Source organism: Aedes albopictus, chromosome 2 (assembly GCF_035046485.1).
Source record: "Aedes albopictus strain Foshan chromosome 2, AalbF5, whole genome shotgun sequence".
Classification (NCBI taxonomy): domain Eukaryota; kingdom Metazoa; phylum Arthropoda; class Insecta; order Diptera; family Culicidae; genus Aedes; species Aedes albopictus.
In genome coordinates, this window is record NC_085137.1 from 363135387 (window position 1) to 363162579 (window position 27193).

General features: G+C 44.0%; 2 protein-coding genes across 11 annotated transcripts in view; one reads left to right on the forward strand and one right to left on the reverse strand.

Moving 5' to 3' along the window:
* LOC109415875 (NAD(+) hydrolase sarm1) overlaps nucleotides 1-27193 on the forward strand; it is a 280580-nt gene that overhangs the window by 169298 nt on the left and 84089 nt on the right. The gene's annotated exons all lie outside the window — the stretch shown is intronic.
* Nucleotides 1011-4885, reverse strand: LOC134288337 (uncharacterized). Of its 3 annotated transcripts, XM_062852895.1 has the most exons (3): nucleotides 1264-4885; nucleotides 1131-1195; nucleotides 1011-1078 (listed from the first exon to the last, which is right to left on the reverse strand). In XM_062852895.1, the coding sequence occupies exon 1, from the start codon at nucleotides 4757-4759 to the stop codon at nucleotides 1418-1420; it is 3342 nt and encodes a 1113-aa protein (XP_062708879.1). In that variant the 5' UTR covers nucleotides 4760-4885; the 3' UTR covers nucleotides 1011-1078; nucleotides 1131-1195; nucleotides 1264-1417. The 3 variants fall into 3 exon arrangements, with proteins under 3 accessions (XP_062708879.1, XP_062708878.1, XP_062708877.1); XM_062852894.1 differs by having other exon boundaries at nucleotides 1012-1195; XM_062852893.1 differs by having other exon boundaries at nucleotides 1049-1078; nucleotides 1131-4885.

Genomic DNA, 27193 nt, shown 5'->3' on the forward strand with positions numbered 1-27193 from the left:
ATGTACATGCTTTCCAGCTTAATGTGGATAAGTGTTTCCCGTTTCTAAAATGAATGTTTTGTGCGCCACTGTATCGAAGATCATTCGATCGTGTTTGTTTATTTGCTCTTCACGTACTCTAGTGCTTCTCCCATGAATGGACTTGGAAAAGTGGGTTCTAACATACGACGATGGTCATCAATTTAACATCTTCATAGAGTAATAATGTACTTTCATATATCTGTTAATTCTAACACTTCTAGCTACATGTTATGTTTGATTGAGACTGCACAAGCCCCTCAAAGTTTGTATGGGAATTACTATGGGAAAAGGACGTTTATCATTCAATTGACCGTAGCATTTCCCTAAGTGCCTTAGAGTGTAAGTTGACCCTTATTACTCCTAGACTACTCTATCAGCTACAACTTTGCCCAAGACCACATTCAAATCGGTCGCCTAATTTATTAGTTATCGATTTTTATCCAGAAGGAAAATCTTTGATCATGATGATTATACTGTTCGATGGGAATCACTGCAATTTGCTTTGAAACATAGAAGCCATGATTTATGTGTGCTATCTTTGGTGCCATGTACAGCAAAACGATCACTGTAAAAGTTTCTGCAGTTGGATAAAAATCGATAACTATTTAATGAGGCGTCCGATTTGAATGTGGTCTTGGGCAAAGTTGTAGCTGATAGAGTAGCCTAGGAGTACCAAAGGTCAACAAACACTTTAGGGCACTTAGAGAAATGCTACGGTCAATTGAATGAAAAACGTCATTTTCCCATAGTAAATCCCATACAAACTTACTTGTGCACTCTCAATTTTCAACCAATTCAACTCAAATTTTGAGAGAAGGCATCGAATAAGCGGTGTGGAGCAAAAATGTTTTTTGAACCACCTTAATAAGCATCTCTTCCAGGTTGTCGGTCCTCCATTTTGCAATTCTTATTTAACTTCAGTTGGGATAGATAAAATCCTTCTGGTTACTAATCAATTAATTGCAAACAACATCCTGGCACATGGTGTTCGGGTGATCGTGACGGTCCTCCAACTCTCAATAGCAAACGCAGTTGTTGTTATGCTGTTAGCTTTAAGCTGAAATATTGTTTATTTAGTTGGGTGCTTTGATTTCATTAATTGTACTTACAATTTTGGTAAACCGATAGTGTTATGGAATGATGAGTCGACAGATTTCGTGTGTATATTTTTATGCTAGATTAAGATAGGTTAAGATAACATTTACTGATGGTATATAGGTAAGTTTTAGGCAAACAACTTACTTGTACTTTTGTAGGATAAGCAATTAGCAATAATTCAGAAAGTTCACTAGTCTAGGCAAATTACTTTTAAGTACAAATTGATAGAATTAAGGAATTTAGTTTAGAAATGATTTTTCACGATTCACTAATGCGATCAAAGTTGTCGTCTCGAATATCAGTCATCGTCGTTGACGTGTCCGTCATCAGCACGAAGCGAAGAAGCGAAGCGTTTTGGTCCAGTAAGCGCCGCCGCAACAGGGGGTCCGTCGCCACATAGCCCCGCCCGTAAACCTTGGTGATCTGCTGGATTTTCGGAACACATCAGGTCTGGTTTACAAGAATTCGCGACGTCCAATATAGCTAGTTTGACCGCTGGTCTTCGAAGAACTCCCGTTGCTGTGCGTACCAAAGCTTGGCGTACTCTTCCGTCCTTACCCGGGAACACTTGTTGTACACGGCCCCGTAACCAACGGTTTCTTGTTGAGCAGTCGACCACCATCACGAGATCACCAACAGCAAGATCCTTCGTCTCCTCGAACCATTTGCACCTTCGTCTAATCACTGGTAGATATTCTTTTATCCATCGTCTCCAGAATTCTTCCGTGATGAACTGCGCCAACTTCCAGCTGCTTCTAAGTACCGATCGACCATCTACCGGGGCTGTAGGTAGTATCTTGACCCCAGAGGAACTTCCCAACAAAAAGTGGTTTGGCGTCAGAGCCTCTTGATCAGCCGACTCCAGTGGTATGAACGTTAGCGGCCTGCAGTTGATCATCGCTTCTGCTTCTAGTAGAACAGTTTCCAGCGTCTCATCGTCCGGCTTACGTGCTGCATCCAAAATTGCCCCCGTCGCCACTTTCACCGATCGAACAAGTCGTTCCCAAACACCACCCATATGTGGTGCTGCAGGTGGTATGAATTTCCAGCTGGTCTCCGCACTTGTGAAGGTCAATGCCAGGGCTTCGTTTCTACGTTCCATTTCTTCCTTTAGTTCCCGGCTCGCACCCTGGAAGCATGTACCGTTGTCCGTGTAGAATTCTCTCGGAGGGCCTCTTCGAGATACGAAACGGCGTACGGCCATAATACACGACTCCGTGCTAAGAGAGTGCACCACTTCCAAGTGTACTGCCCTAATAGTAAGGCAAGTAAAAACGGCAACCCACCTTTTAACTAGGCTTCTGCCAGCCCTTACGAAAACTGGTCCGAAATAATCAAGGTCGACAAACGTGAACGCCCTGATGAACGGAGTGAGTCGAAATTCAGGCAATGAGGCCATGGCGGGAGGTCGTGGAGCGGCTTTGACAACACGACACCGTATACAATTTGTAGTAATCTTTTGAACCAGCGATCTCAACTTCGGAATTTCAAACATTTGCCGAATCTCATTGACGACTGTCTCGCGATTGGCATGACGGTATCGACGATGGTACCAGTCCACCACGAGAAATGTTATTTGATGATTTTTGGGCCAGACTACTGGAAATTTGGTTTTATACGATGTGTAGGGAGCTGCACTAATCCTGCCACGCATCCTCAAGATTCCACGATGATCCATGAACGGCCACAGTTTGTAGATGCAGCTTGATTTCTGAACGGTATGATGGCGATCCTCAGGCTTCCCTTGCGACCGTCCAAGAATGGATAATTCTTCCGGGAAGGCCTGCTTCTGCGCAATTCTCCATAGAAGTTCCTCAGCTTGTTCCAGTTCGACTTGGGTGAGTACTCCCAGCTGCAGACTTTCCCGTTTCCTTTTTCGGCGGCAATTGTTCACATAGCGAAACACAAACGCCACAGATCGCTGAAGCTTCGACCACGAGTTGAACCGATGAATTTCGATCGGAAGGTCTACCTGAGACGTGAGATGGCACAGTACTATAGTCGAGCGAAGCTCTTCCTTCGTCGGGTTAGTTTGACGCTGTATTGGCCACGAATCTTCGGGTTCAAGCAAGAAGTTTGGTCCTTGAAACCAGGGGTTCTCCATTGAAAGCTGGGGGCCATTGCTCCACTTTGTTGCTTGGTCCGCAACGTTCAATTTAGTCGGTATCCACCTCCACTCTGTGGGATTAGTTACCGTTAGGATTTCACCAATGCGGACGGCAACGAATTTGTTGTATCTGCGATGGTCGGAGCGAATCCAGGAGAGTACGGTACTCGAGTCGCTCCAAAGGAATCTCTTGGAGATCGGTAGGCTATGGTAGGATTGAAGAGTTTCCAACAGGCGAGTGCCAAGGACTGCGGCTTTCAGTTCGAGTCGAGGGATAGAAATGGTTTTCAGTGGGGCTACCTTCGTCTTTGAACCGATGAGTACCACTTGTGCCACACTGTTGACTTCCAACCGTAAGTATGCCGCACAGGAGAAAGCTTCTTCGCTGGAGTCACAGAAGACATGTATTTGCAGATGGTTAGAGTTTTCTGGAATTCCGGATTCGAAATAACATCTAGGAATCCGCAATTGCTCAAGTTTCGGGAGTAGAGTCGTCCATTGCTGCCATCTATTATACAAATCCTCTGGAATCACCGCATCCCAGTCCGTTCCTCTTGCCCAGATATCCTGAATAAGGATTTTTCCGTGGACGAGAAAGAATGAGATCAGTCCCAAAGGATCGAACAGCGTCATGACGACTTTGACAACTTCGCGTTTTGTAGGGATATGACGTGGTTCCAGAATATGCCGAATATCCTCTCGCATCACTACGGAATAGGTGAATACGTCTTCGATTGGAAGCCACTTCATCCCCAGAACCGATTCGGAGTGCTCTCCTCGTTCCAGCGATAAATCCTTGCACTCTTCTTGCGCGATCTCTTCGATACCACGTAAAACCTCCAACTTGTTAGACAGGAAGTGTCGCAGAGTGAAACCGCCTTTCGAATGCACCATCTTCACCTCATTCACTACATCTATCGCCTCTTCGATGGTCCTAAAACTGTCCAAATAGTCGTCCACGTAGTGCTTTTTGATTATAGCTTCGGCAGCACGGGGAAACTCCTTCGAGAAATCATGTGCGTTCTGGTTCTTCACGTATTGGGCCGAAGCAGGAGAGCAAGACGACCCGAACGTGGCCACGTCCATGACGTAAACTTGTGGATAATCACTGGGGCTATTGCGGAATACAAACCTTTGTGACTGGCAATCGGGAAACCGAATTCTTATCTGGTGAAACATTTCCATCAGATCTCCGCTGACGGCAACTGGAAACTGGCGGAACTGGCACAGGACCTTCGGCAGTGGAGTTAGCAGATCGGGTCCAGTTAAAAGTTTGGAGTTGAATGACGTCTCGCCCACCTTTGCAGCCGCATCCCAGATCAGCCGGACCTTTTCGGGTTTTTTGGGGCTGGTTACCACTCCTAAGGGCAAATACCAGATGCGGCTTGTGTCCACCGAAGTCAGCTCAACGAGAGTTGCCTTGTGCGCATAGCCTTTGCGCTCGTAGTCTGCAATCTGATGTTTCACTTTTTCGGCCAAAAGTGGAGTTTTCTGCAATCTTCTTTCCAGAGATTCCAATCGTCGGACCGCCATTGGATAGCTGTCGGGGAAGTCTGGGTTGTCCACCTTCCATAACAGCCCAGTTTCAAACCGGATCCCGTCTTCTGTCCGCTTTGTAGTTTCTGTCAAGATTCGATTCGCACGTTTGTCGTCTTCGGATTCTAGCTTGTATTTAGTTTGAAGCCGTAACTCCAGTATTCTCCAGCGCGAAGTAGTCACGCAGTTGCTCGTTCATTTCGTCTTCGTGGGTGGGCGCCGCAGCAGCATGGAAATTGACGATACCTCGAAGAGTTGTTTGATCGGGAACACAGCCATAGATAGTCCATCCCAAGCGACATTTGGCGCCAACTGGTTCGTTTTGCCCCCCTTCGCGGAGTTTCAGAGGAATGCCTAATCTGAGATTATCCAGCCCAATCAGAAGCTTTGGTTGAACTAGCTCGTAATCCTCCACCGGAAGGCCGCGTAGATGTGGAAATCTTCGGGCGAGTTCACAGTATTTAAGAGTTTGACAGGGAAGCATTAAACTACTAACTGTCCGGGCGTGTACCAGTTTGTACTTGGAAGAACCCCTTTTCCCGCTAATCTCCGCTTGAACGATCCTCGATTGGTGTTCGGTACGTTTAACGTCCCCTGTCCAATGAAGGGTGAGTGCTTCCTTGGGTCCCGACACGCCAATCTTGTCGGCGATAGAATCTTCCATGAGGGTATACGAGGAACCTTCGTCGATGAATGCGAACACTACCTGGGAACCTCGGTTCCCGAAGAGAACTACCGGTAGAATTCGAAAAAGCGGCCAAGAAAACTCACCAGATGATACATGACTTGCTGACACATTAACATTGTCCGAAGCCGAAGAAGTGTGGAGAAGCGTGTGGTGCTTCTGGCGACATCCTTCAATCTCACAGCCTCGCCATGACCTACATGGCCATTTCCCATGATTGTTGAGGCATGTTCGACACAGTCCTTTCTCGTTAACAAGCTGCCACCGATCATCCATGTCGGCCAACTTGAACTGTGGACAGTCTGCTACACGATGGCCATCCCGTCCGCAAGATGTGCAAGGCTTACCTGGTTTATGTGGTGAAATGGAAGAAGAATTGCATACACCGGGGGTATGCGTATGGAATGACCCCGATTCCTTTTGTTTCCGCTTTTCCATTCTGTACGAGCTGTTGCCACCCGGGAGATCGTAGGTAACTTCACTCGCTGCGGTGACCAGGTTGGACATGAAATTTCCGAATGTTTCCAGATTTACCGTCTGAAAACGAGATTTATACGCAGCCCAATCCAGGCGGATCGAACCCGGCAACTTTTCCACTAGTTCCCGCATTAAAACCGGATTCGATAGGTGGTCCCGTTGGTCGGCTGCCACGAGATGGTCCACAAGGTTCTGCACCGAAATACCAAAATCGATTAGGGTATCGAGTCGATCTTGTCTAGGTGCCGACGCTTGATGAATCTTGTCAAGGAGCGAGTGGATCAGCAATTCTGGTCTTCCATAGAGCGTGCGTAAAGTCCGTATGACGTGGGGCACCCCTGCAGGTAAAAGTAGACGACTCTTGACAGTTTCTAGAGCTCGGCCACGTAGACATCTCTGCAATCGGATGAGGTTTTCTGCCTCTGTGTAACCACAAGCGATCGTTGATTGCTGAAAGCTACTGATGAAAATGGGCCAGTCTTCAGGGTCGCCACTAAACATCGGCAGTTCCTTGCCCAGAACCTGTCGCGCCGCGATGTGATGTTTGGTGAGGGTTACAGGTTCTTGAACCGCATGTTCGGAATCACTCATGTTCGCGCGCTCGGACCGTTGATCGTTAGGATTGAGGAACCTTCGGCTATGGTCCAGATGGCGCAGAACTGGATGTTCATCAGGCTGCAGCGGAGTTGAATGGATCACTGGCCGACGGGGTATAGATTCCGGTCGTCGAGGTGAAATGCCACGAACTGATGAATGACGCTCAACAGCTCGTTGTACTGGGTCAGCAGGAACCTTCTTAGAGGGGGGATCGACGATATTGTTACTGCAATTTTCTCCCATTTGATTTCCTTCTAATCTTCCAGCACCCGAATGCTCTTCCAACCATTCCGATACCTTTTGGATGGAGTCCGCAACAGATTCACTTCTGCTGCTGCTTAACGCCGCCTGGCGAATGATTTCCTGCCGTTGCTCCATGGATTCCTTCCTTAACTGAGACTGCATAGCTTTGAGCTCTTTTTCCTCCTTCAACTTCCTTTCACGTAGGCTTCTTTCTTCTTCGGCTATTTTTTTCTTTTCCTCCAACTGGCGCTCCGATTCTTCCAGTTCCCTCTTCTTGATCTCGGCTTGTTCCAACAAATCCAGTTCCCGTCGCTGCAGCTCCTCTTCCGCAATTTTCAGTTGAGCCTCCATCATTGCTGCACGTACACTCGACGTCACACTTGCTGCCTGGGTTCTCTTCGAACTGGCCCGAGTGCTTCGAATAGGGCGATCTTCCGCGGGGAGCGGTAATTGCTTACTGACAGCTCCCATCTTTCTACGACATACCTGGCAATTATACCGGCGATCCGGTTGTTTAATCGTTTCATCGACGCCCGCGCAGCCAAAATGCTCCCACAGCTTGCACATACTACATTCCACCATGTCCGTTTCCGCGGCATCTGGTCGATTACACGATTGGCAACTGTGGAGTGTGGGTTCATGTCGATCTTTCATCATATCGTCACTCCGGTACAACATTCTCCGACAAAATTCTTAAAGAATTGTTCGGGTGATCGTGACGGTCCTCCAACTCTCAATAGCAAACGCAGTTGTTGTTATGCTGTTAGCTTTAAGCTGAAATATTGTTTATTTAGTTGGGTGCTTTGATTTCATTAATTGTACTTACAATTTTGGTAAACCGATAGTGTTATGGAATGATGAGTCGACAGATTTCGTGTGTATATTTTTATGCTAGATTAAGATAGGTTAAGATAACATTTACTGATGGTATATAGGTAAGTTTTAGGCAAACAACTTACTTGTACTTTTGTAGGATAAGCAATTAGCAATAATTCAGAAAATTCACTAGTCTAGGCAAATTACTTTTAAGTACAAATTGATAGAATTAAGGAATTTAGTTTAGAAATGATTTTTCACGATTCACTAATGCGATCAAAGTTGTCGTCTCGAATGTCAGTCATCGTCGTTGACGTGTCCGTCATCAGCACGAACCGAAGAAGCGAAACGTTTTGGTTCAGTAAGCGCCGCCGCAACAGGGGGTCCGTCGCCACACATGGAAAACAACGATTCAAATGATATCAAATCATTGCTTTCGTGAATCCCGTAAACATCAGAATCTCCCTTGTAAGATCCGGTCATTGCAATTCTCAAATTACAACTCATCAGTGCTCTTTTTGCTTTCGACTACAGCGAAGATGCTCGTTCTTATCCGTCATGCATGATGCATCGGAATTTCACTCGCTAAAATCTCCGAAGTGCTTTATCAACATCCCACGCGCCTGAATATGGCGCCACCGGATTATGACTAATAGTTGCTGCAGCAGCGAACAGAAGACTTCCAAATATGAATCAATAGTATTTGCAATTTTAACTCATTTACAGCGAAAACGATTCGCGGAATAAATTCCTCCGGTTTGTATTCAATTGTGAAATGATCTTTTCATCCGACACTTCCAGTTGGCGATCGTGTCATCGTGTCACCTACATTGTGGGTGTGCTTTGGTATTTGATATTCAAATTTATACAAATATCAAGAATCAAGCAACCTATCCAATTGCATCGTGCAATTTGTAATTGGATCGTGTACGATCGTGTCCCCCTGTAGGAATGATTCAGAAGTCGATCGAAATTCCACCGGTTTTGGACGTGTTCGAAGCAAAGCATGGTGCATGGCGCTCAGCTCATATTGCCCGGACTGACAAATGAATCGCTTTCCCCGTTTTAATCCAAATGTAATGATTAATTGACTTCAATGACCCACCAATCTCGTTGAGTGAGCTGTTATCACTACTGCTGTGATGATAGTGGCTGTTATATTGGTTTTTCCCGATACTCGTTAATTAATAAACTCGAATTTAATCACCGAATACAAATTCCAAACACGTTTATTCGTCGGCCATCTTACTCTTTCCATCTCTTCACGTCATTCCCACAGGGTGGGCAAGTTAGCAGAATCCACACTCTAAAAGCAAATACAACACTTTTCCCTTCTTCCGGTTGATTCACTACTGTCCCGAGCCACTGTTCAGCTCGTAGTCTTCATATCGTAATGGACGTCGTACTGCTCGTTTCGGTCTCGTATTTTCCTTCCAGATTGGATCGGTTCCTCCTCTGGTTGGTGATGGTTGATCGGGAGTAGTCCAAGTTGTGGATCCTTCGTCATCTGTGTCGGTTACTTCCACCGTTGAGTCAGACGTTCTCGGTAGTTTCTTGAGGTGTGCTGAATTTCTACGAAATTGGACGCCAGCGGGTGTTTCAACGGTGACACTGCTTCCCTCTTTTTTCACCACTGTACAGGGTTCAGGTAAAAATGGAGCTGAAAGCTTGTTCTGCATTGTATGATTCTTCATCAGGACACGATCGCCTTCGTTGATGGTTGACTCTCGTACTTGTTTTACCCGATCATGGTATGTTTTGGAAGCCGTCTTGTACGCACGATCTTTGACTCGGATATCCTCGTCATCATCGAAATCAATTCTGAAGAACTGGGGGATCCAATCCTTGAATGGCCGTCCAAATGCTACTTCTGCTGGTGAACGACCAGTAGCTGGATGAGGCGTCACGGAGTATACGTAATTGTGTTCCTCTAGATCGGCCTTCCAGTCAGAGCCATTGAGTGCAGAGATCCTCAAGATTTTCATAATACTTCGGTTCTGCCTCTCAACATTGCCATTGGCCTGAGGCCAATAGGGAGTTGTATGCTTCAATTGAATATCGTACCGCTTACAGAAATCTACCATCTCACGGCTCGAGAAGTTACTCGCGTTATCTGTTGTCAGGGTTTGAGGAATGCCAAGTCGCATAAAAACCGGCCTAATTTTGCTCAAAATACTTGCAGTAGTTGTTTGCCGCAGTATTTCAATGACTCTGAAGCGACTGTACAGATCGATCAAAACCAGTAGCGACTCACCTGATGGTAGTGGACCCAGTATATCCATACTAAGGTGACTCCAGGGCGCTTGAGGTAGATCCCGAATTTGCATTGGCTCTTGCGGTCCTGGTTGACCAACTGTCTGACAATCCAAGCAGGAGCGGATCAGCTTTTCTATATCGTTGTTCATGTTCGGCCACCAAACTTTGGATCGGAGACGCTGTTTTGTCCTTTCCATTCCGGGATGACCCAAATGCGAAAGAGCGAGGACAGTTTTGCGGAGACTTGACGGAATCACTAACTTTTCACCGCGCAGTAGGATACCATTCACCACGGTCAGTTCATCCTTGAAAGACAAATATCGCTTTATACGCTCCGGCCACACACCGGTTCGCAATGCTTGCTTCACGTCCACGAGTTCTTCGTCGTCCAAAGTCGCTTTCACAACATCCGTGATAGTTACTGCTTCTGGCTTCGCAAGTTCTACAATAGACATCAACATCGATTCTCCAGACTGATCGTATGTAGTGCATTCCCTGAATTGCGGTAGACGAGATAGAGGGTCCGCGATATTGGTTTTTCCCGGAACGTGAACTATCTTGAATCGGAAGGACTGTAAACGTAGTGCCCAGCGCTCGATTCTTGGGCACGATCGATGATTGGAACCGAATATCGTTTTGAGCGGTTGATGATCGGTCAATAGGTAGAATTCCATTCCACGCAAGTAGATTTCCAACCTCTCGGTGGCCCAAACAAGGGCAAGGGCCTCCTTCTCATTTTGCGCGTACGCTTTTTCCGCTTCTGATAGTCCTTTGCTGATATAGCAGATTACTCGTTTCTTGTTATCTCGTTCCTGGAGTAACACAGCACCCAAGCCGGTAGGGCTCGCATCAGCGATGAGAATGGTTTTGTCCGATGGAGAATAGAAACCCAAATTCTTCGAACTGGAGAGTACTTCCTTGATCTTCGTAAACGCTTTCTGGTGATCCATGGTCCACTGGAAGCGAACGCCCTTTCTCAGCAAACTACGGAGAGGAGTAGTCAGGGTTGCCAAATTTGGGATGAATTTCCCCAAATAATTGACCAACCCGAGGAAGCTTCGTAGTTCCTCGACAGAATGTGGCTCACGACATCTATTGATAGCTTCCACCTTATCGATCGCTGGACTGATGCCTCGTTCGGAAAGCCGATGCCCCATGAACGTTACACTTCTCTTTCCAAACTCACACTTTCTTCTGTTGATCGTAATGCCAAATGACTGAAGCCTTTCCAGCACGGATCGAAGAATGGCATCGTGTTCTGCTTTCGTTTCAGCATAGATGAGGATGTCGTCAATAAAAGATACTACGCCCGGCAGTCCTGAAAGTATGCGCTCCATTACGCTCTGAAAGATTTCAGAAGCGCAATTCAGGCCAAACATTAGCCTCTTATAACGGTAGTATCCCTTAGGCGTCCCAAACGTTGTGATCTCGCGGGAATCTTCTGCTAGAACGATCTGGTGAAAAGCTTTGTTCAGATCGATCTTGGAGAACCACTTGCATCTGTTGAGACGTGGCATGATACTGTCGAACGTGGGGAGAGGATGATGTTGTGGAATAATCGCACGGTTGGCATCACGCATGTCGACGCAGAGTCTCACTTCGGATGGATTCCCAGCCTTTGGTCTGACTACGAGTCTCGAGATCCATGGAGAATCGCGTGGCGCCGGTTCTATCACATCTTGCTGAAGTAGTCGTTGAATTTCCTCCTCAGCCTTCTCCCGTAAGGGAATGGGAATATTGCACTGAGTCTGCTGTACTGGTTTAACAGACCGATCGATTTGGACCCTTGCTTCCACGCCTACGATTTTGCCGATTCCGTTACTCTCGCCGCTAACAGCCCAGACCGCCGTATCAATCGTCAGAATCCCCAAATCCTTCGCAGTTTTTCGACCAAGCAGACATGGTCCTTGATTTTCGACCACGTAGATTTCCGCTTCAACCGAGGATTTACTTGTCTCTACGACAGCAGAAAACATCCCTGCCATCTTGATTCGATGATTTCCGTAAGCCTTGAGAACCTTGTCCGTCTTCGTTGTTTGTCCGTTGACCTTTACGCGATTTTTCTTCAAATGTTCCCACGTTCCACGGTCGATGACATTCACTCCCGCTCCGGAGTCAACCAGCCACTCGATCTTAATACCTCCAACAGCACACAAAACTTTCTCACCGCCGTCTGGCTCGGTTGCAAACAGGTAATGGATGTTTCCTTCCGTCGTATCGTCGCTATCTGATCCAGAGTCGTCCGAGTCACAGGATACTTCTTCATGTTCATCAAGCTTCACATGTCGGAGTCGCTTTTCCGTCCGATCCTTCTGTCCCGAAGTTTTGGTTTTGCATCGCCTCTTGAAGTGACCGGTTAAACCGCATCGTTCGCATTTCCGATGTTTTGCAGGACAGTCTTCATCGTTGGCAAAGTGTCCGGTTCTTCCGCATCTGAAACATTCCGTTTTGGAGCTTCTGGATCCAGATGAAATCTTGTTCACGTTGACGGGTTTCATTTCAAGATTTCGTTTGTGTTTCTCAATAGTCTCCAACGACCTCCCTAATTCCACCGTTTCTGCCAACGACATCTGTGGTTTCGTTAGAATTTTCGCTCGCAAATCATCGGAACTGCACTTCTCAAATATCTGCTCTTTGATTTCGTCGTCCAAATGGTTCCCGTATTCGCACAAGTTCCCCTGCTCATGGAGTCTCAACACAAACTTCTCGATGCTTTCGTCAGCAGCTTGCTCCAGGTTGCGGAAAACATGCCGCTCGAGTGGGAGGCATTTCATGGGCAGAAAATATTGATCCAACAGCTTGACCGTTTCTTTGAAGTCATCGGACCCTGCAGGAACCGCCGGTGCATTTTCGCCCCGCAAGTTGAAGTAGATGTCTTGCACTTGTGATCCTGCGAAGTGCAGAAGATAGGATTTCTGCTTCTCTGGGCGAACGATGTTGTTGACATCGAGGAAAATATCGAATGCCCGTTTCCACTTTTTCCACCTAGCGCACACAGTGGCGGTGTCACCAGGGTCGAATGGCTGCATGTTGTGGTTGCTGAAAGGGTTCTCCATTTTCACAGTCTGGTGCTCCGCACTTCGCGACTGCTCGTAATCGAATACTGTTTTGCCGAATTAACCGATAACGACCGAATTTTCCAACGGAATGGAGTACTATACACGTCCGGTGGGTTTTTCCGCGCTCGTCGCCAATGTTATATTGGTTTTTCCCGATACTCGTTAATTAATAAACTCGAATTTAATCACCGAATACAAATTCCAAACACGTTTATTCGTCGGCCATCTTACTCTTTCCATCTCTTCACGTCATTCCCACAGGGTGGGCAAGTTAGCAGAATCCACACTCTAAAAGCAAATACAACAGTGGCATTGCTGGAAAACATTCCTCTTATTTTTCAGAAATATTTGAAGCCTTCTTTAGCGCGAATGATTAATGAATAATTCTGGTGCCTGGGTCCTATGAAGTTATCAGTAAAAAAAAACACTGTGAAAGTATTCACAGAACATGCAACTGAGAGCCATCCTCTATCCCATCTGACGTATAATGTCAGAAAGAAAACGAAGCTATGTGAAATAATCTACAATTTTTTGTGGCAAACATTCCTGAGAAGCTAACTATGACGTAGCAACTTGTGTTTGTTATGCGTTCAGGAAAGTTTAATCTTTGATCTGTTTTCATTTCTTGACAGCTAATTACAGTTTCTTACCGATTTTGGCAACACCCGTTTTTGTCTACTCCCGATTTTGGCAACACCCGTTTTTGGCAACATTTCCTTCCCGATTTTGGCAACACCCGTTTTTGGCAACAATTTCTTACCGATTTTGGCAACACCCGATTTTGGCAACAATTTTTTACCGATTTTGGCAACAAAAAATTTTGACCAAATTTTTTTACCGAAAAATCGTTTGTATTCGTAAATGTATTTATATTTTAGCCTTACTCCTCTTCAAAAAATCAAAATTCATTAAATTTTCCAAAATCAACAATTTTACAAATCATGACGTAGTTTATGAACGTCACCTAGAGGGATCGTTTTATAACTTGTGAATAGTCCATATTTAAAATATAAGTCAAATTGACGAATAAAAGTTGAAAATAATCCACAAAAAAAAATTACCGATTTTGGCAACACCCCAATTTGGCAACATAAAATTTACCTCGTGTTGCCAAAATCGGTAAGGAACTGTAATTGAACATAATCTGTATTGTGAGATTGCTTCTGATTAGAGCTGTAATCGTTTGTTATCTCTCGCAAATACTTATTTGCACATGAATTCATACATTTTTCCTACTTTTGCAGTCATTACAGGGTCACTTGGAAAATCATGGTCAACCATTATCTTCCATAACTCGCTTCTTTGCGTTGAATCGTACGCCGCTTTGAAATCAATAAACAGCTGATGAGTTTCCAAGTTGTCCTCTCGGAATTTATCTAGAACTTGTCACAGTCGTTGGTGGACCGTCGCGTAAATCTAATGCCGTTTTTCTTTTAGATCCAGTTCCAACCTGGGTTGGAACTGGATGAGATCACAGTTTCAACCCCAACCCGACTTCGGTTTCGCTTGTACTAAAGTTTGTTTGACGTTGTTTGTTTACACATTTTCCGCCAATCCAGTTCCAACCCAGGTTAAATCTGTTCAACATAATACGTGAGGGGCGGTTCATAAGCGGTTCAAGCTGACAACCTATCTTTCAACACAGCAGCATAATTTTAATGCGGGGTAAGAAAACAAGAAGACCATAACAGTCCCCTGAGGAAAACACACTTTTTTGCATTTTTCTCATAACAAGCTCGAATTTTTCTAAAACCGTGTAACCGATAAAGTGAAAACATAACCTAGGGTGTCCTGAAAAACTTTGTCGAAGACCGCGAAGTGATCTGATGCTTATGAAAAAAGTTATACCGTTGGCATTGCTTGGCGAAACAGCATGATTTTGTTGCTATTGTTATTCCTTTACATGTTAAAACATAAACACATGCATGCGGTTCGTTGGTTATAACTATTTTCACAAGCATCGTATCGCTTTGCGGTCTTCAATAAAGTTTTTCAGAACATCCTAGGCTATCATTTAACAGTATCGGTTAAAAATTTTCAGACAAACTTTTTCAACTTATGGCTAAAATGCAAAAAAGTATGTTTTCCCATACAAAATCCCATACAAATTTCAATTGCAATGCGCAAAGTTTAGACGCAACTGATCGTGCTCAAATTTTGCATAGACACTCAGGACCCGAAACGGAGCCAAAAAAGCTTTGATCTGAGAAAACGGTTCCGATGACGACCCTCACTAGTGTATACTCGTACTGCTCCATGGATATATTCCCACAGATTACACAGCGTAACAAAAATTAACTTTTGGTCTGTCTCAAGAGCAAACTAATGTGTCTCTGACAGATTTTGGGCCGCTGAATCCGAATCCGGGCTCAGATTTGCTCTAACACGTCACAATTTTGAGCTATACCTCAATTTGTACGGCAAAATAGGCGATTTTGGGCTTTTTTGACTGCAAGCCATTAAGTATGGAAATATTTTTTTAAGCAATCAAAAGGTTAATTGGTCAATTAACATCTAAATTAACGACTCATGCAAAAAATTTCGTTTTACCAAATCGAATTTGATAGTTTTCAGCGATTTATGTTAGGTACGACATTTCCCATACAAGTCCGTCCAAAAGTTGCATGCAAGTTTTCATACTAGCATAAATCGCTTAAATCTATCAAATTTGATTAGGTAAAACGAAATATTTTGCATGAGTCGTTAATTTAGATGTTAATTGGCCAATTAACCTTTTGATTGCTTAAAAAAAATATTTCCATACTTAATGGCTTGCAGTCAAAAAAGCCCAAAAACGCATATTTTGCCCTATAAATTGAGGTATAGCTCAAAATTGTGACGTGTTGGAGCAAATCTGAGCCCGGATCCGGATTCAGCGGCCCAAAATCCTTCGGAGACACATAAGTTTGCTCTCATTGTGTCAATTACATGCGAGAAGTGTTGAATGGTACGCTTGTTACGTTTGTAATATAGTTGATACGCTGTCAAGTAGATTTGAGAATTTTCCATGCATTGCATTCTCCAATTCATGGAAAATTCTTCGATTGTTGCATGGAGTGTGTTACGTTTGTAAATTGTTGTGAACATTTTGTCTGTTTATTTTGTATGTTTTACTAGGGTTTGTACATTTGTCCCTGAAATTTAATGTGCATTTGTAGCGCTCCAAAAATTTCAGGAGCGATCCAGTACAAAACGCACAAGCCGTCCCCTAACACGGACATCAAATTGTAGACGGTCTTGTGTTGTTGCCCGAATCTGGATGCTCCCTTAGGATTAGAAATTCCTAGACCAATATAAGCTATGAATGCAGCAACAGATGCTGCGAACTAAAAGGCGAACTGCCAAACAAAATACAATTCTAGGATGACTGATGGACCAAGAACAATTATGAAACCTCGTCATCCTGGGTTCGGACTTAGTTATCTATTTAGATAACTGGGCACAATTAATGTTATCTGTTGCATGTTTGTGTTTTGTGCATTTGTAATGTTCCATTTTATTTTTCGTATCTTAGTTCCCAGACCTGGGGCCCGATACGGAAAATAAAATATGCATTTATAAGGTTCCATTTTCGTTAACAAGAAATTTCGTTACCTTGCCCCACGTTGGGCGCCAATGTAACGGAAAAAGGTTTTGCGGAACACTACAAATGCATTGTGCTCCCGATGGGTACCACAATGTAGACAACTGCTAATAGAACCCTACAAATGCGCATTTTATTTTCCGCATTGGGCCCCACATTTTGAAACTAGTGGGATACGAAAAGTAAAATGGAACATTACAAATGCACAAAACACAAACATGCAACACATAACATTAATTGTGCCCAGTTATCTAAATAGATAACTAAGTCCGAACCCAGGATGACGAGGTTTCATAATTGTTCTTGGTCCATCAGTCATCCTAGAATTGTATTTTGTTTGGCAGTTCGCCTAGTTCACAGCATTTGTCGCTGTGTTCATAGCTTGGTTTTGTCTAGGAAAACTAATCCTAATCGGGCATCTCGATTCGAGCAACAACACAAGACCGTCTACAATTTGATGTCCGTGTTAGGGGACGGCTTGCGTGTTTTGTACTGGATCGCTCCTAAAATGTTTGGAGCACTACAAATGCACATTAAGATTCAGGGTCAGGTGTACAAACCTTAGTATAACATACAAAATAAACTGACAAAATGTTCACAACAATTTACAAACCTAACACGCTTTACAATGGTTGGACGATAAGTTCCCCCTACCAACCTGAGCGTTGGCGTCCCCTATAACAATTTTCATAACAAGCTGTGAACCTGTCCTGTAGAGATCAAGAAAGTCGCGGAAAAATCGTTATTTTTTGAATATTTAATGTAAATGCCACGGACTACTATGTGTGTATTGTTGCACGATTACCGTTGCTCTTTTGCGCTTCCGCGAAATTACTGTTTCTTCTTGTGAAAGTCGAATGCTAAACTTAAAATTTGTTTGCTCGATAGTGGATAGTACTCATCCGCACCGATTGCAATCTGCCAAGATCCACCAAAATATCATTCAACGTTTAAAATAACGAAATATAATCTATCATCACCGCCCAAATACTCTATTGTTTTTGTCGACGACAACATCCAGCAAAGGCACCGGCAGCAGAATGGAAAAAGCGAAACAAATGGTTTGTGTGCGATGTGTTCTTCCGATTGCAGCGGATCAATTGTATAGGTCTGCAAAGGCTTTTGCACAGACGTTTATCATGCAAAGTGTGCAAATCTCTTTCCCGATGACGTCATGAGCTGCAAACGAAATTGCGGCCTTTTGTGGATGTGTGGAAGATGTGGGAAGCTGATGTGCCAAATCCGAAGCGATGAAACACTGATTGCGAAACGATCGACACTAGCAGCCAATCCCGTTGTTAAACCCTTGGTGAGCTCCCTACCAGTTTTGGACCATGATTTGAAGGAAGAGATTCAGGACCTGAAAGTGAAAGTGCAAGCCATGCAACAGTCAATTGCAGATTTGAGTTTGTCTCGCGCCGTTAATTCGTCCGTACAGGAGGATGTTCCACTTGCACGATCATCGCCAAAATGCAATTTGACACTTTTGCACGGATCAAAGGCGTCTGCAGGGATTAACGCCGAAAATCGCTCATCTGCACTACAAGACAAATTTTGGCTGTTCTTAACTCGGATCAAAAATACCGTTGGCGAGGAACAGATTTCCCGAATGGTGTCTCAAGTCGTAGGATCGAAGGACATTATAGTAAAGCGGTTGGTAGCAGATTGGAAGGATGTTTCACTGCTGCCGTACGTTTCGTATAAGATAGGAATAGATGCGAAATATAGGGATGTCGCGATGATTTCGTCTAACTGGCCTGAAGAAATCTCTTACAGGGAATTTTATTTAGATTATAAAGTATGGGAGCCTAATAAGAAGAAGATTATGATTTGATTTTGCCGTACTCTATCGTATCTTACATGTATGTATTATTATGTAATGTCTGGTGTTTGTCAATAATGTATTCGTAAATATTATTGTTGTATTATTTATCTGTATTGCTGCCGTCAAACTGTAAACTGTTCACAAATTAGATATAAGCCAAATTCAATTAGATCCATGTGAGATCCGTTGAATTAAAACAATAATAAATAAATAAATAAATATCTTCGAAGAATTCCAATTGATATGTACCATGAATATCATTGGCATTTTTCAAAGGTAGTCCGTGACATTTATCTTAAACAAAAAAGTGCGGGTTTTCCGTGACTTTCTTGTGGATCTGATCTAGTCACACAAGTTTTTCGTTACCTAACCTTACCGATCAGGCTAGGGCCGGGGTGGCCTCTGCTGTACATATGTAGTAGCCGACGGCTGTTTGTCTCCAGTTCCGCACTCTGCGTAGGGTCCGCAGATCGTCCTCCACTTGGTCGACCAACCTAGCTCGCTGCGCTGCACGTTGGATGACTCTCGAGAACCATTTTAGTCGAGTTGCTATCCGACATCCTGATGACGTGACCCGCCCACCGTAGCCTCCCGATTTTCGCGGTATGGACGATGGTTGGTTCTCTCAGCAGCTGATGCAGTTCGTGGTTCATTCGCCTTCTCCAAGACCCGTCTTCCATCTGCACTCCGCCGTAGATGGTACGCAACACCTTCCGTTCGAAAACTCCGATTTCCTGCCACAATGCGTCTCTGAATTTCTCTGCTGGTGTCGTTGTCGGCGATCACCAGTGAGCTGAGGCACACGAATTCTTCAACTGCCTCGATTTCATCACCGTCGATATAAATTCGGGGTGGCGTGCGCGGTGATTCCTCCCTGGAGCCCTTTACCATCATGTACTTTGTCTTCGACACATTAATGACTAACCTGATTCGCCTGGCTTCACTCTTTAAACGGATGTACGTTTCCGCCATCGTCTCAAATTTTCGAGCAATACCTAATACCAATATCATCAGCGAAGCCAAGCAGCTGAACGGACTTCGTGAAAATCGTTCTACTCGTGTTTATCCCCGCTCTCCTAATTACACCCTCTAAAGCAATGTTGAACAGCAAGCACGAAAGATCATCACCTTGCCGTAACGATATTCGAAGGGACTCGAGAGTGTCCCTGATACTCGAACTACGCACATCACTCGATCCATCGTCGCCTTGATCAATCTTATCAGTTTATCCGGGAATCCGAATTCGTGCATAATCTGCCATAGCTGTTCTCGATAGATTGTATCATATGCCGATTTGAAATCGATGAACAAGTGATGTGTGGGCACGTTGTATTCGCGACATTTCTGCAACACCAGGCGGATGGCGAACATCTTGTCCGTTGTAGCGCGTTCACCCATAAATCCAGCCTGATATTGCCCTACGAACTCTTGCGATCGGTGATAGACGGCGATATAAAATTTGAGAGAGTATCTTGTAGGCAGCGGTCAGTAGTGTGATCGCGCGGTAGTTCCCGCAATCCAACTTGTCGCTCTTTTTGTAGATGGGACACACGATACCTTCCATCCATTCCTCCGGTAATACTTCCTCCTCCCAAATCTTGGTAATGACCCAGTGTAGTGCTCTCACCAGTGCTTCTCCGCCGTATCTTAGAAGCTCGCTTGGTAGTTGCTCTGCTCCAGCAGCTTTGTTGTTTTTCAACCGGCCAACCTCCTCCTCAATCTCTTGGAGGTCAGATGCCGGAAGTCTTCCGTCTTGTGCACATACTCCTAGATCCGTTACCACGCCACCTTCGGTACCTGCAACGTCGCCATTGAGGTGCTCATCGTAATGCTGCCGCCACCTCTCGACCACCTCACGCTCGTTCGTGAGAATATTCCCGTGACTATCTCGACACATGTCGGCTTGTGGCACAAAGCCTCTGCGCGAGCGGTTCAGCTTCTCGTAGAACTTTCGTGTGTCCTTAGCGCGGTACAGCTGTGACGACCCGACTTACTTACATCCATCACGAGTCGTCACAATTGTCCCTTACGTAACACTTCTTCGCATATATTTTTCGAGTCACTCCAAGAGCAACGGTTTGTGCTGACCAAAATAAACAAAAGTTCATTTCACGGTCACGCGCAAATTTGACTTACAATTGTTTTCGTCTCTTCAAAAACAAGACTGTTAAGCGACATTCCCAGTTGTGCATTTGGACGAGTCGGACGTGTGCTCCGTATCTCACCACGCGATAGACCTCGTATAAGTGGAGTTTTTTCCCCCGCAAGTGCGGAAGGTTTTTTATATCGTACGTTTTCCTGCTTGTGCGAAGTGTAGTGTCGCAAGGTGGTATCCAGCGCAACCCGGGAAGCGAGGTGCTTGCATCATCGTACATCAAAGAAGAAGCATCGCATCCAAGAAAGTCATCTTTATCGCCATCATCAGCCCCTCCGTCATCGAACAGGACGGCGGCGACGGGTGCGAAGGCAGACGCGACGGACAGCTTTACCATCGACCTGCCTGTGATAAATATCTACCTGCTTCGGTCAGATAAGTATCACTCTTTCGATACACTCTTTTGTCCGCCCAATTTGTTTTGATCGCTTTTGTCTATTGTATCCCCAGTCCACATTCGACCACGTGTTTTTTTTTGACATCCATAACAGTGGTTCCCAAACTACTGTATACGGGTAAGGGTGTACAAACTGTAAATAACAGAACAATTTTTTTTTGTTTTTTTTTATTAGCTATTTTTTTTTCAATACCGTTTTTTTTGCATCCTACAGGGTGCGCTAAAAATAAACATAAGAATTGAATTCGTATATTATTAGTACAAGTTTTTTTTTTTTTGCTTTATTTTTTTTTCTATATATTATTAACATTGTTTGGTTTACAAACCAAACAGTTGTCGTCCTAAGGAAGAAAGTGCACTGTAAATACTTTAAGGTTTTTCTCTTCCTCTTTTGCACTTTTGAGTTATTTTCCATTAATTTGTTTCCACATGGACGATTCGATTGGAGGCGAAACGCCTCCCAATGATATCATTGCTCGTACGCGGTTTTATCAGCCATCTTCGCCTGGACCTTGGGTTGTCTATTTCCGGCGCAAATGCAAACCATTGAATATGCTTTCGATTTCTCGAGAGCTGACGCGTAAGTATCCTGGGACCGTTATTCACCAAGTGAAAGCATCCAAGCTGCGTGTTACCGCACCTAGCTACAAAGCAGCAAATGAAATTGCTCAACACGAAGCGTTTACTGTTGAATACGCGGTCTATGTGCCAGCACGAGAAGTGGAGGTGGAGGGGAAGATCCTCGACGAAATGCTGACATGTGAGGACATCAAGACCGGCTTTGGTCGTTTCAAAAATAGGTCAATTCCTGATGTGGCTATCCTAGACTGTAAACGCTTATCTAAGGTTTCCATGGAAGGAAATAAAAAGGTGTACTCGCCTTCAGCGTTTTTTCGAGTGACTTTTCCAGGTTCCGTCCTCCCGGAATTTGTTGTAATTGATGGTGGTTTTTACCCAGTGCATCTTTTTAGGCCGAAGGTTTTTAATTGTACCAAATGCAAGCAGTTTGGTCACAGTGATAGCTTTTGCGACAACAAGCCCCGTTGTGGCAAATGCAACCAAGCTCATTTGGAGGACTCTTGCACACAGGAAGCGGAAAAATGTAGCTACTGTGGCGGAGATCCACACGACTTGCAAGTTTGCCCGGCTTACAAAAGACGCATTCGAAATGAGAGTCGCTCTATTATAAGGCGCTCCAAGCAGACCTATGCGGAGATGGTGAAATCTTTTAAAACACCAGATTCCGTGTCTGAATCAGCTGTCCCAGTTGAAAATCCCTATCAGGAGTTGTCTTCCGATGATCAGGACGATGGCGAAACTGATGAGGGTGGATCTCTTTCGGAGGTACACGCACCTGGAAAAAGGAAGTCATCATCTTCCCCGGGATTGCGCCGAAAGGTCTTTTTGAAGTCTTCCCTCAAAAGTTTGCCAAATGTCAAAGGGGACGGGGTAAACTTAAAAACTCCGAATAATCAGGTTCCTCTAGCTTCAGATCCATGTTGTAGCAAGAACCTGTCACCCCCGTCTCCGCCTGTTAAATACACTTCAAAGAGAAATAATCGACAAGGTAGCAAGAAAAAAGCAACCAAAGTTCCTCGCAGTTCAAGCAAGCCTCCTAGACCCAAGCGAGGACTGTTTACTTTTAGGGTTCTCGTGGATCGCTTATATGATGCCCTCAGCCTTCCAGAAACATTTAGAGGCATTATTGATATGTTTATACCTACAGTAGAAGAATATCTTCGGAATCTGACACAATCATTGCCCCTCCTTGCTGCGATCATATCTTTCGATGGATAATTCATCAAGTGAGGTACAAGATATGATCACTGTGCTACAGTGGAACTGTCATAGTCTAAAACCTAAATTAGACCTGTTTAAGTTTTTGATTCACAACTCTGATTGTGATATATTTGCCCTTTGTGAAACATGGCTTTCTTCTGAAGATGAACTCAACTTCCACGATTTTAACATTATACGCCAGGATAGAGATGACCATTATGGGGGAGTTCTTTTGGGGATCAAAAGACTTACTCATTTTATAGAATTCCAATCGCGACTCATCCTGGTGTAGAAATCGTCGCTTGCCAAATAAACGTAAAGGGTAAAGAACTTTGCGTAGCTTCCGTTTACATTCCTCCAAGAATTTCAATTAACCGCCGTCATCTTTGGAATGCGGTTTCTGCACTATCACATCCAGTTTTAATTCTGGGTGATATGAACGCGCATGGTACAGGGTGGGGCGAACCATATGACGATAATAGAGCGGCCGTTTTCTATGATTTGTGCGACGATTTCAATTTGAACATTTTAAATACAGGTGAAGTGACACGTATTGCATCTGACGGCAAAGAAAGTCGTCTCGACCTATCACTGGGGTCAAGTTCACTATCATTCGATTGCTTGTGGAAGGTAATCGAGGATCCTCATGGTAGTGATCACTTACCCATTATAACCACCATAAAGCATAATAGTGAAAGGTCAGACCATCCAATTCAGGTTCCTTTTGACCTCACAAGGAATATCGATTGGCAAAAGTATGCAGAAGCGGTATCTTTTGGCATCGAATCATTCAATCCCCTCCCACCTTTGGATGAGTATCGATTCGTGTCTGAACTGATATATAAGAGTGCATTAGAATCACAAAAACGACGTGTTCCAAGTGCAACCTTCAAAAGAAGACCAGCCACACTAGGCTGGGATGATGATTGCACCCAGTTGTATCTTAAAAAATCTGATTCTTTCAAAACTTTTCGTAGGCACGGTACCTCAGATCTTTATCAAGAGTACGCAAAGCTCGAAAGACAGCTGAGAAACCTGCTGAAAGCGAAGAAGCGTAGTTATTGGCGACACTTCATTGAGGGTCTCTCAAGAGAAACTTCAATGACAACGCTTTGGAGAGTGGCTCGCAACATGCGAAACCGCTCTTCTTCTAATGAGAGTGACGAATACTCCAACCGTTGGATATTCAGCTTCGCGAAAAAGGTCTGCCCAGACTCAGTCCCAGCACAACCGATTTCTTGGGAAACATCCCCAAGAGACGGTTCTCTGGACAGACCCTTCACGATGCTGGAACTTTCTATGGCTCTTCTTTCATCAAACAATTCCGCTCCGGGACGCGATATGATCAAGTTCAATCTTCTAAAGAATCTCCCAGATATCGCGAAAAGACGATTACTGGACCTGTTCAACTCATTCATGGAGAACAACATCGTTCCGCATGAATGGAGACAGGTCAAAGTAATAGCTATTCAAAAGCCTGGTAAACCAGCGTCTGATCATAATTCATACCGCCCAATTGCTATGTTATCATGTTTAAGGAAATTGTTGGAAAAAATGATCCTATCACGACTCGATCATTGGGTCGAATCGAATAACTTGCTTTCAAATACACAATTCGGGTTTCGCAAGGACAAAGGAACAAACGATTGTCTAGCGTTGCTTTCAACAGATATTCAACTGGCCTTTGCGGAAAAGGAGCAACTGGCTTCAGTTTTCTTGGATATTAAGGGCGCCTTTGATTCAGTTTCCATAGGAATATTGTCAGAAAAACTGCACAATAGTGGACTTCCAGGAATTTTAAATAATTTCTTGTATAATTTGTTGTCAGAAAAACATATGAGTTTCAATCTCGGACAACTGACAACTTCCAGAATTAGTTACATGGGCCTACCCCAAGGCTCATGTTTAAGTCCCTTGCTTTATAATTTTTACGTGAAAGACATTGACAGTTGCTTGGAAGGACAATGCACGCTAAGACAACTTGCAGATGATGCTGTGGTTTCTCTAAAAGGCCCACATGCAGAAATGTTGCAAAGACCATTGCAAAATTCTCTAAATAATCTGTCAATCTGGGCAAGAGATTTAGGGATCGAGTTTGCTCCGCAAAAAACTCAATTGGTTGTGTTTTCTAGAAAGCGGAACCCAGCCCAACTGAAACTCAATCTTTTGGGAATAGAAATCGACCAGTCTTTGACTTCGAAATACCTTGGGGTCTGGTTTGATTCAAAAGGCACTTGGGGTACCCAAATCAAGTATTTAGTGCAAAAATGTCAACAAAGGATCAATTTTCTACGCACAATTACCGGAACATGGTGGGGTGCTCACCCGGAAGACCTCATAAAACTTTACAAAACGACTATTCTCTCTGTTATTGAGTATGGCTCTTTCTGCTTCCACTCAGCAGCAAACTGCCACCTAATAAAGTTGGAACGAATTCAATACCGTTGTTTGCGTATTGCTCTCGGCTGTATGCACTCAACGCATAATGCGAGCCTTGAGGTCCTGGCAGGGGTGAAACCTCTCCAGAACCGATTCTGGGAGCTCTCGCTAAGGTTACTTATCAAGTGTGGAGTGAGCAACACACTTGTCATTGAAAACTTCGAAGAAATGCTCAGTCTGAACACTCAATCAAAATTCATGAGAATTTATCTGTTCTACATGTCATCTGACATAAGCCTACCAAGTTATAATCCTCCCCGTGTACACTTCACTAATGACAGTACCTCTGTTAAATACGATCTGTCCATGAAACAAGCTATTCATGGAATACCAGATCAACTTCGATGTATATCTATTCCTCGCATTTTTAACGAAAAGTACCAAAATGTCAATTCCTGTAAGAGATTTTTCACTGATGGGTCTCGCATAAATGGATCCACTGGTTTCGGTGTCTTCAATGAAAATTTCACCGCCTTCCGCAAACTTCAGGAACCTTGTTCGGTTTATGTTGCTGAGCTGGCAGCAATCAATTTCGCTTTGGGGATGATTTCAAACATGCCCGTAGACCATTTCTTCATCTTCTCGGATAGCCTTAGTTCGATTGAGGCACTCCGGTCGATGAAACCTGTAAAACATTCATCTTACTTTCTTACAAAAATAAGGGAGCAGATGGGTGCACTGGTCGAAAGATCATACAAGATTACCTTTGTATGGGTCCCCTCACATTGCTCAATTTATGGCAATGAGAAGGCGGACTCTCTCGCAAAGGTGGGCGCACAGGAAGGTGAGATCTATGATAGAAGAATTTCACATGATGAATTTTTCCATTTTGTTCGCCAGAGTTCTCTTCAAAGTTGGCAAAATGATTGGCGAGATGGCCAGCTGGGACGGTGGTTACATTCCATTATTTCTAATGTTTCTTTGCGAGTGTGGTGGTATGGTCTGGATTTAAGTCGCAATTTCATTCGCGTGATGTCAAGACTTATGTCCAACCATTACTCGCTAGACGCGCATTTACACAGGATTAACCTCGCGTTGAGCAATGTTTGTACTAAGTGCGGTTCCGGTTATGATGACATCGACCACGTAGTTTGGCAATGCCCGGATAATGACGCCTCCAGAGCGCTACTATTGGATACCCTTGAGGCCCGAGGTAGACAACCCTTTGTTCTTGTGAGAGATGTGTTGGGGACCCGCGATGTCACATATATGGGATGTATTTTCGACTTTCTTCGCTCTGCTGGTATAAAAGTTTAATTCGCTTGTGTTTTCTTCTCCAGTTTTTTTTTTCTCTGTTTTGTCCTCTTTGTGTTCCAAGCTACTCCTGGCCATCCGGAAGACCAAGTCCCACAACAAGTTGGTACCAACACCACAAGGCACCGAATTCGCTAGCAAGATGCGATTCACCCCCGGATGAGCAGCAGTGAAACCTTTGGCCCAATCCTTACCCTGTCCATCCCTCAAAATGTGACCTTCTAACCTCGAGCTGCCACGAGTACCCTGGCTTCCACCCATTACTAACAGATATCATTAAAAAGTTATTACTCTGTATAATGTATAGTATTAAGTACAAAGAAAGATCCTCGGCTCCGTAAAGCGTTATACGCGATTGAGCCCCAAATAAATGAACTAGATAAAAAAAAAAAGACTGTTAAGCGTGAGAGAAGAAAGAGAGAGAGAAAGGTGAATAAGAGGAATTCCACGGAGTCATGTCAGTCGATCCTGAGCGACCATTTCAAAAATATCTGAAACTTTGCACAGTTTTTCAATTTCATCTAAATCGCCATTTTTCGATATGAATCCCTCATATTCACTCACGACTAACTTTTCAAAAGGGTGTATGCGAAAATAGCTCAAAAATATTCTAAAAGCTGTACAGCAAAAACGGATTGTTCGATTGTTATGATTTTTTCAGCAAAGTTAGATAACTAAATGACGATTCCTTAGAAAATATACACTGTAAGAAAAAAATCTTTTTTTACTTTAAAAAATATGATCTTTATCACAAAAACTCAAATATCTCAAAACCCTATCTTTTTACCAACGTCAATTTTTTAGGGGAAATGGCCCATTATATCAGCTATCTACCATACAATTTTGGTGATGGTAAACTGATAAAC

What these genes read in the sequence shown, in the direction of transcription:
- LOC134288337 (XM_062852895.1), bottom strand. Translation starts at nt 4,759, where the DNA reads ATGGCGGTCCGACGATTGGAATCTCTGGAAAGAAGATTGCAGAAAACT.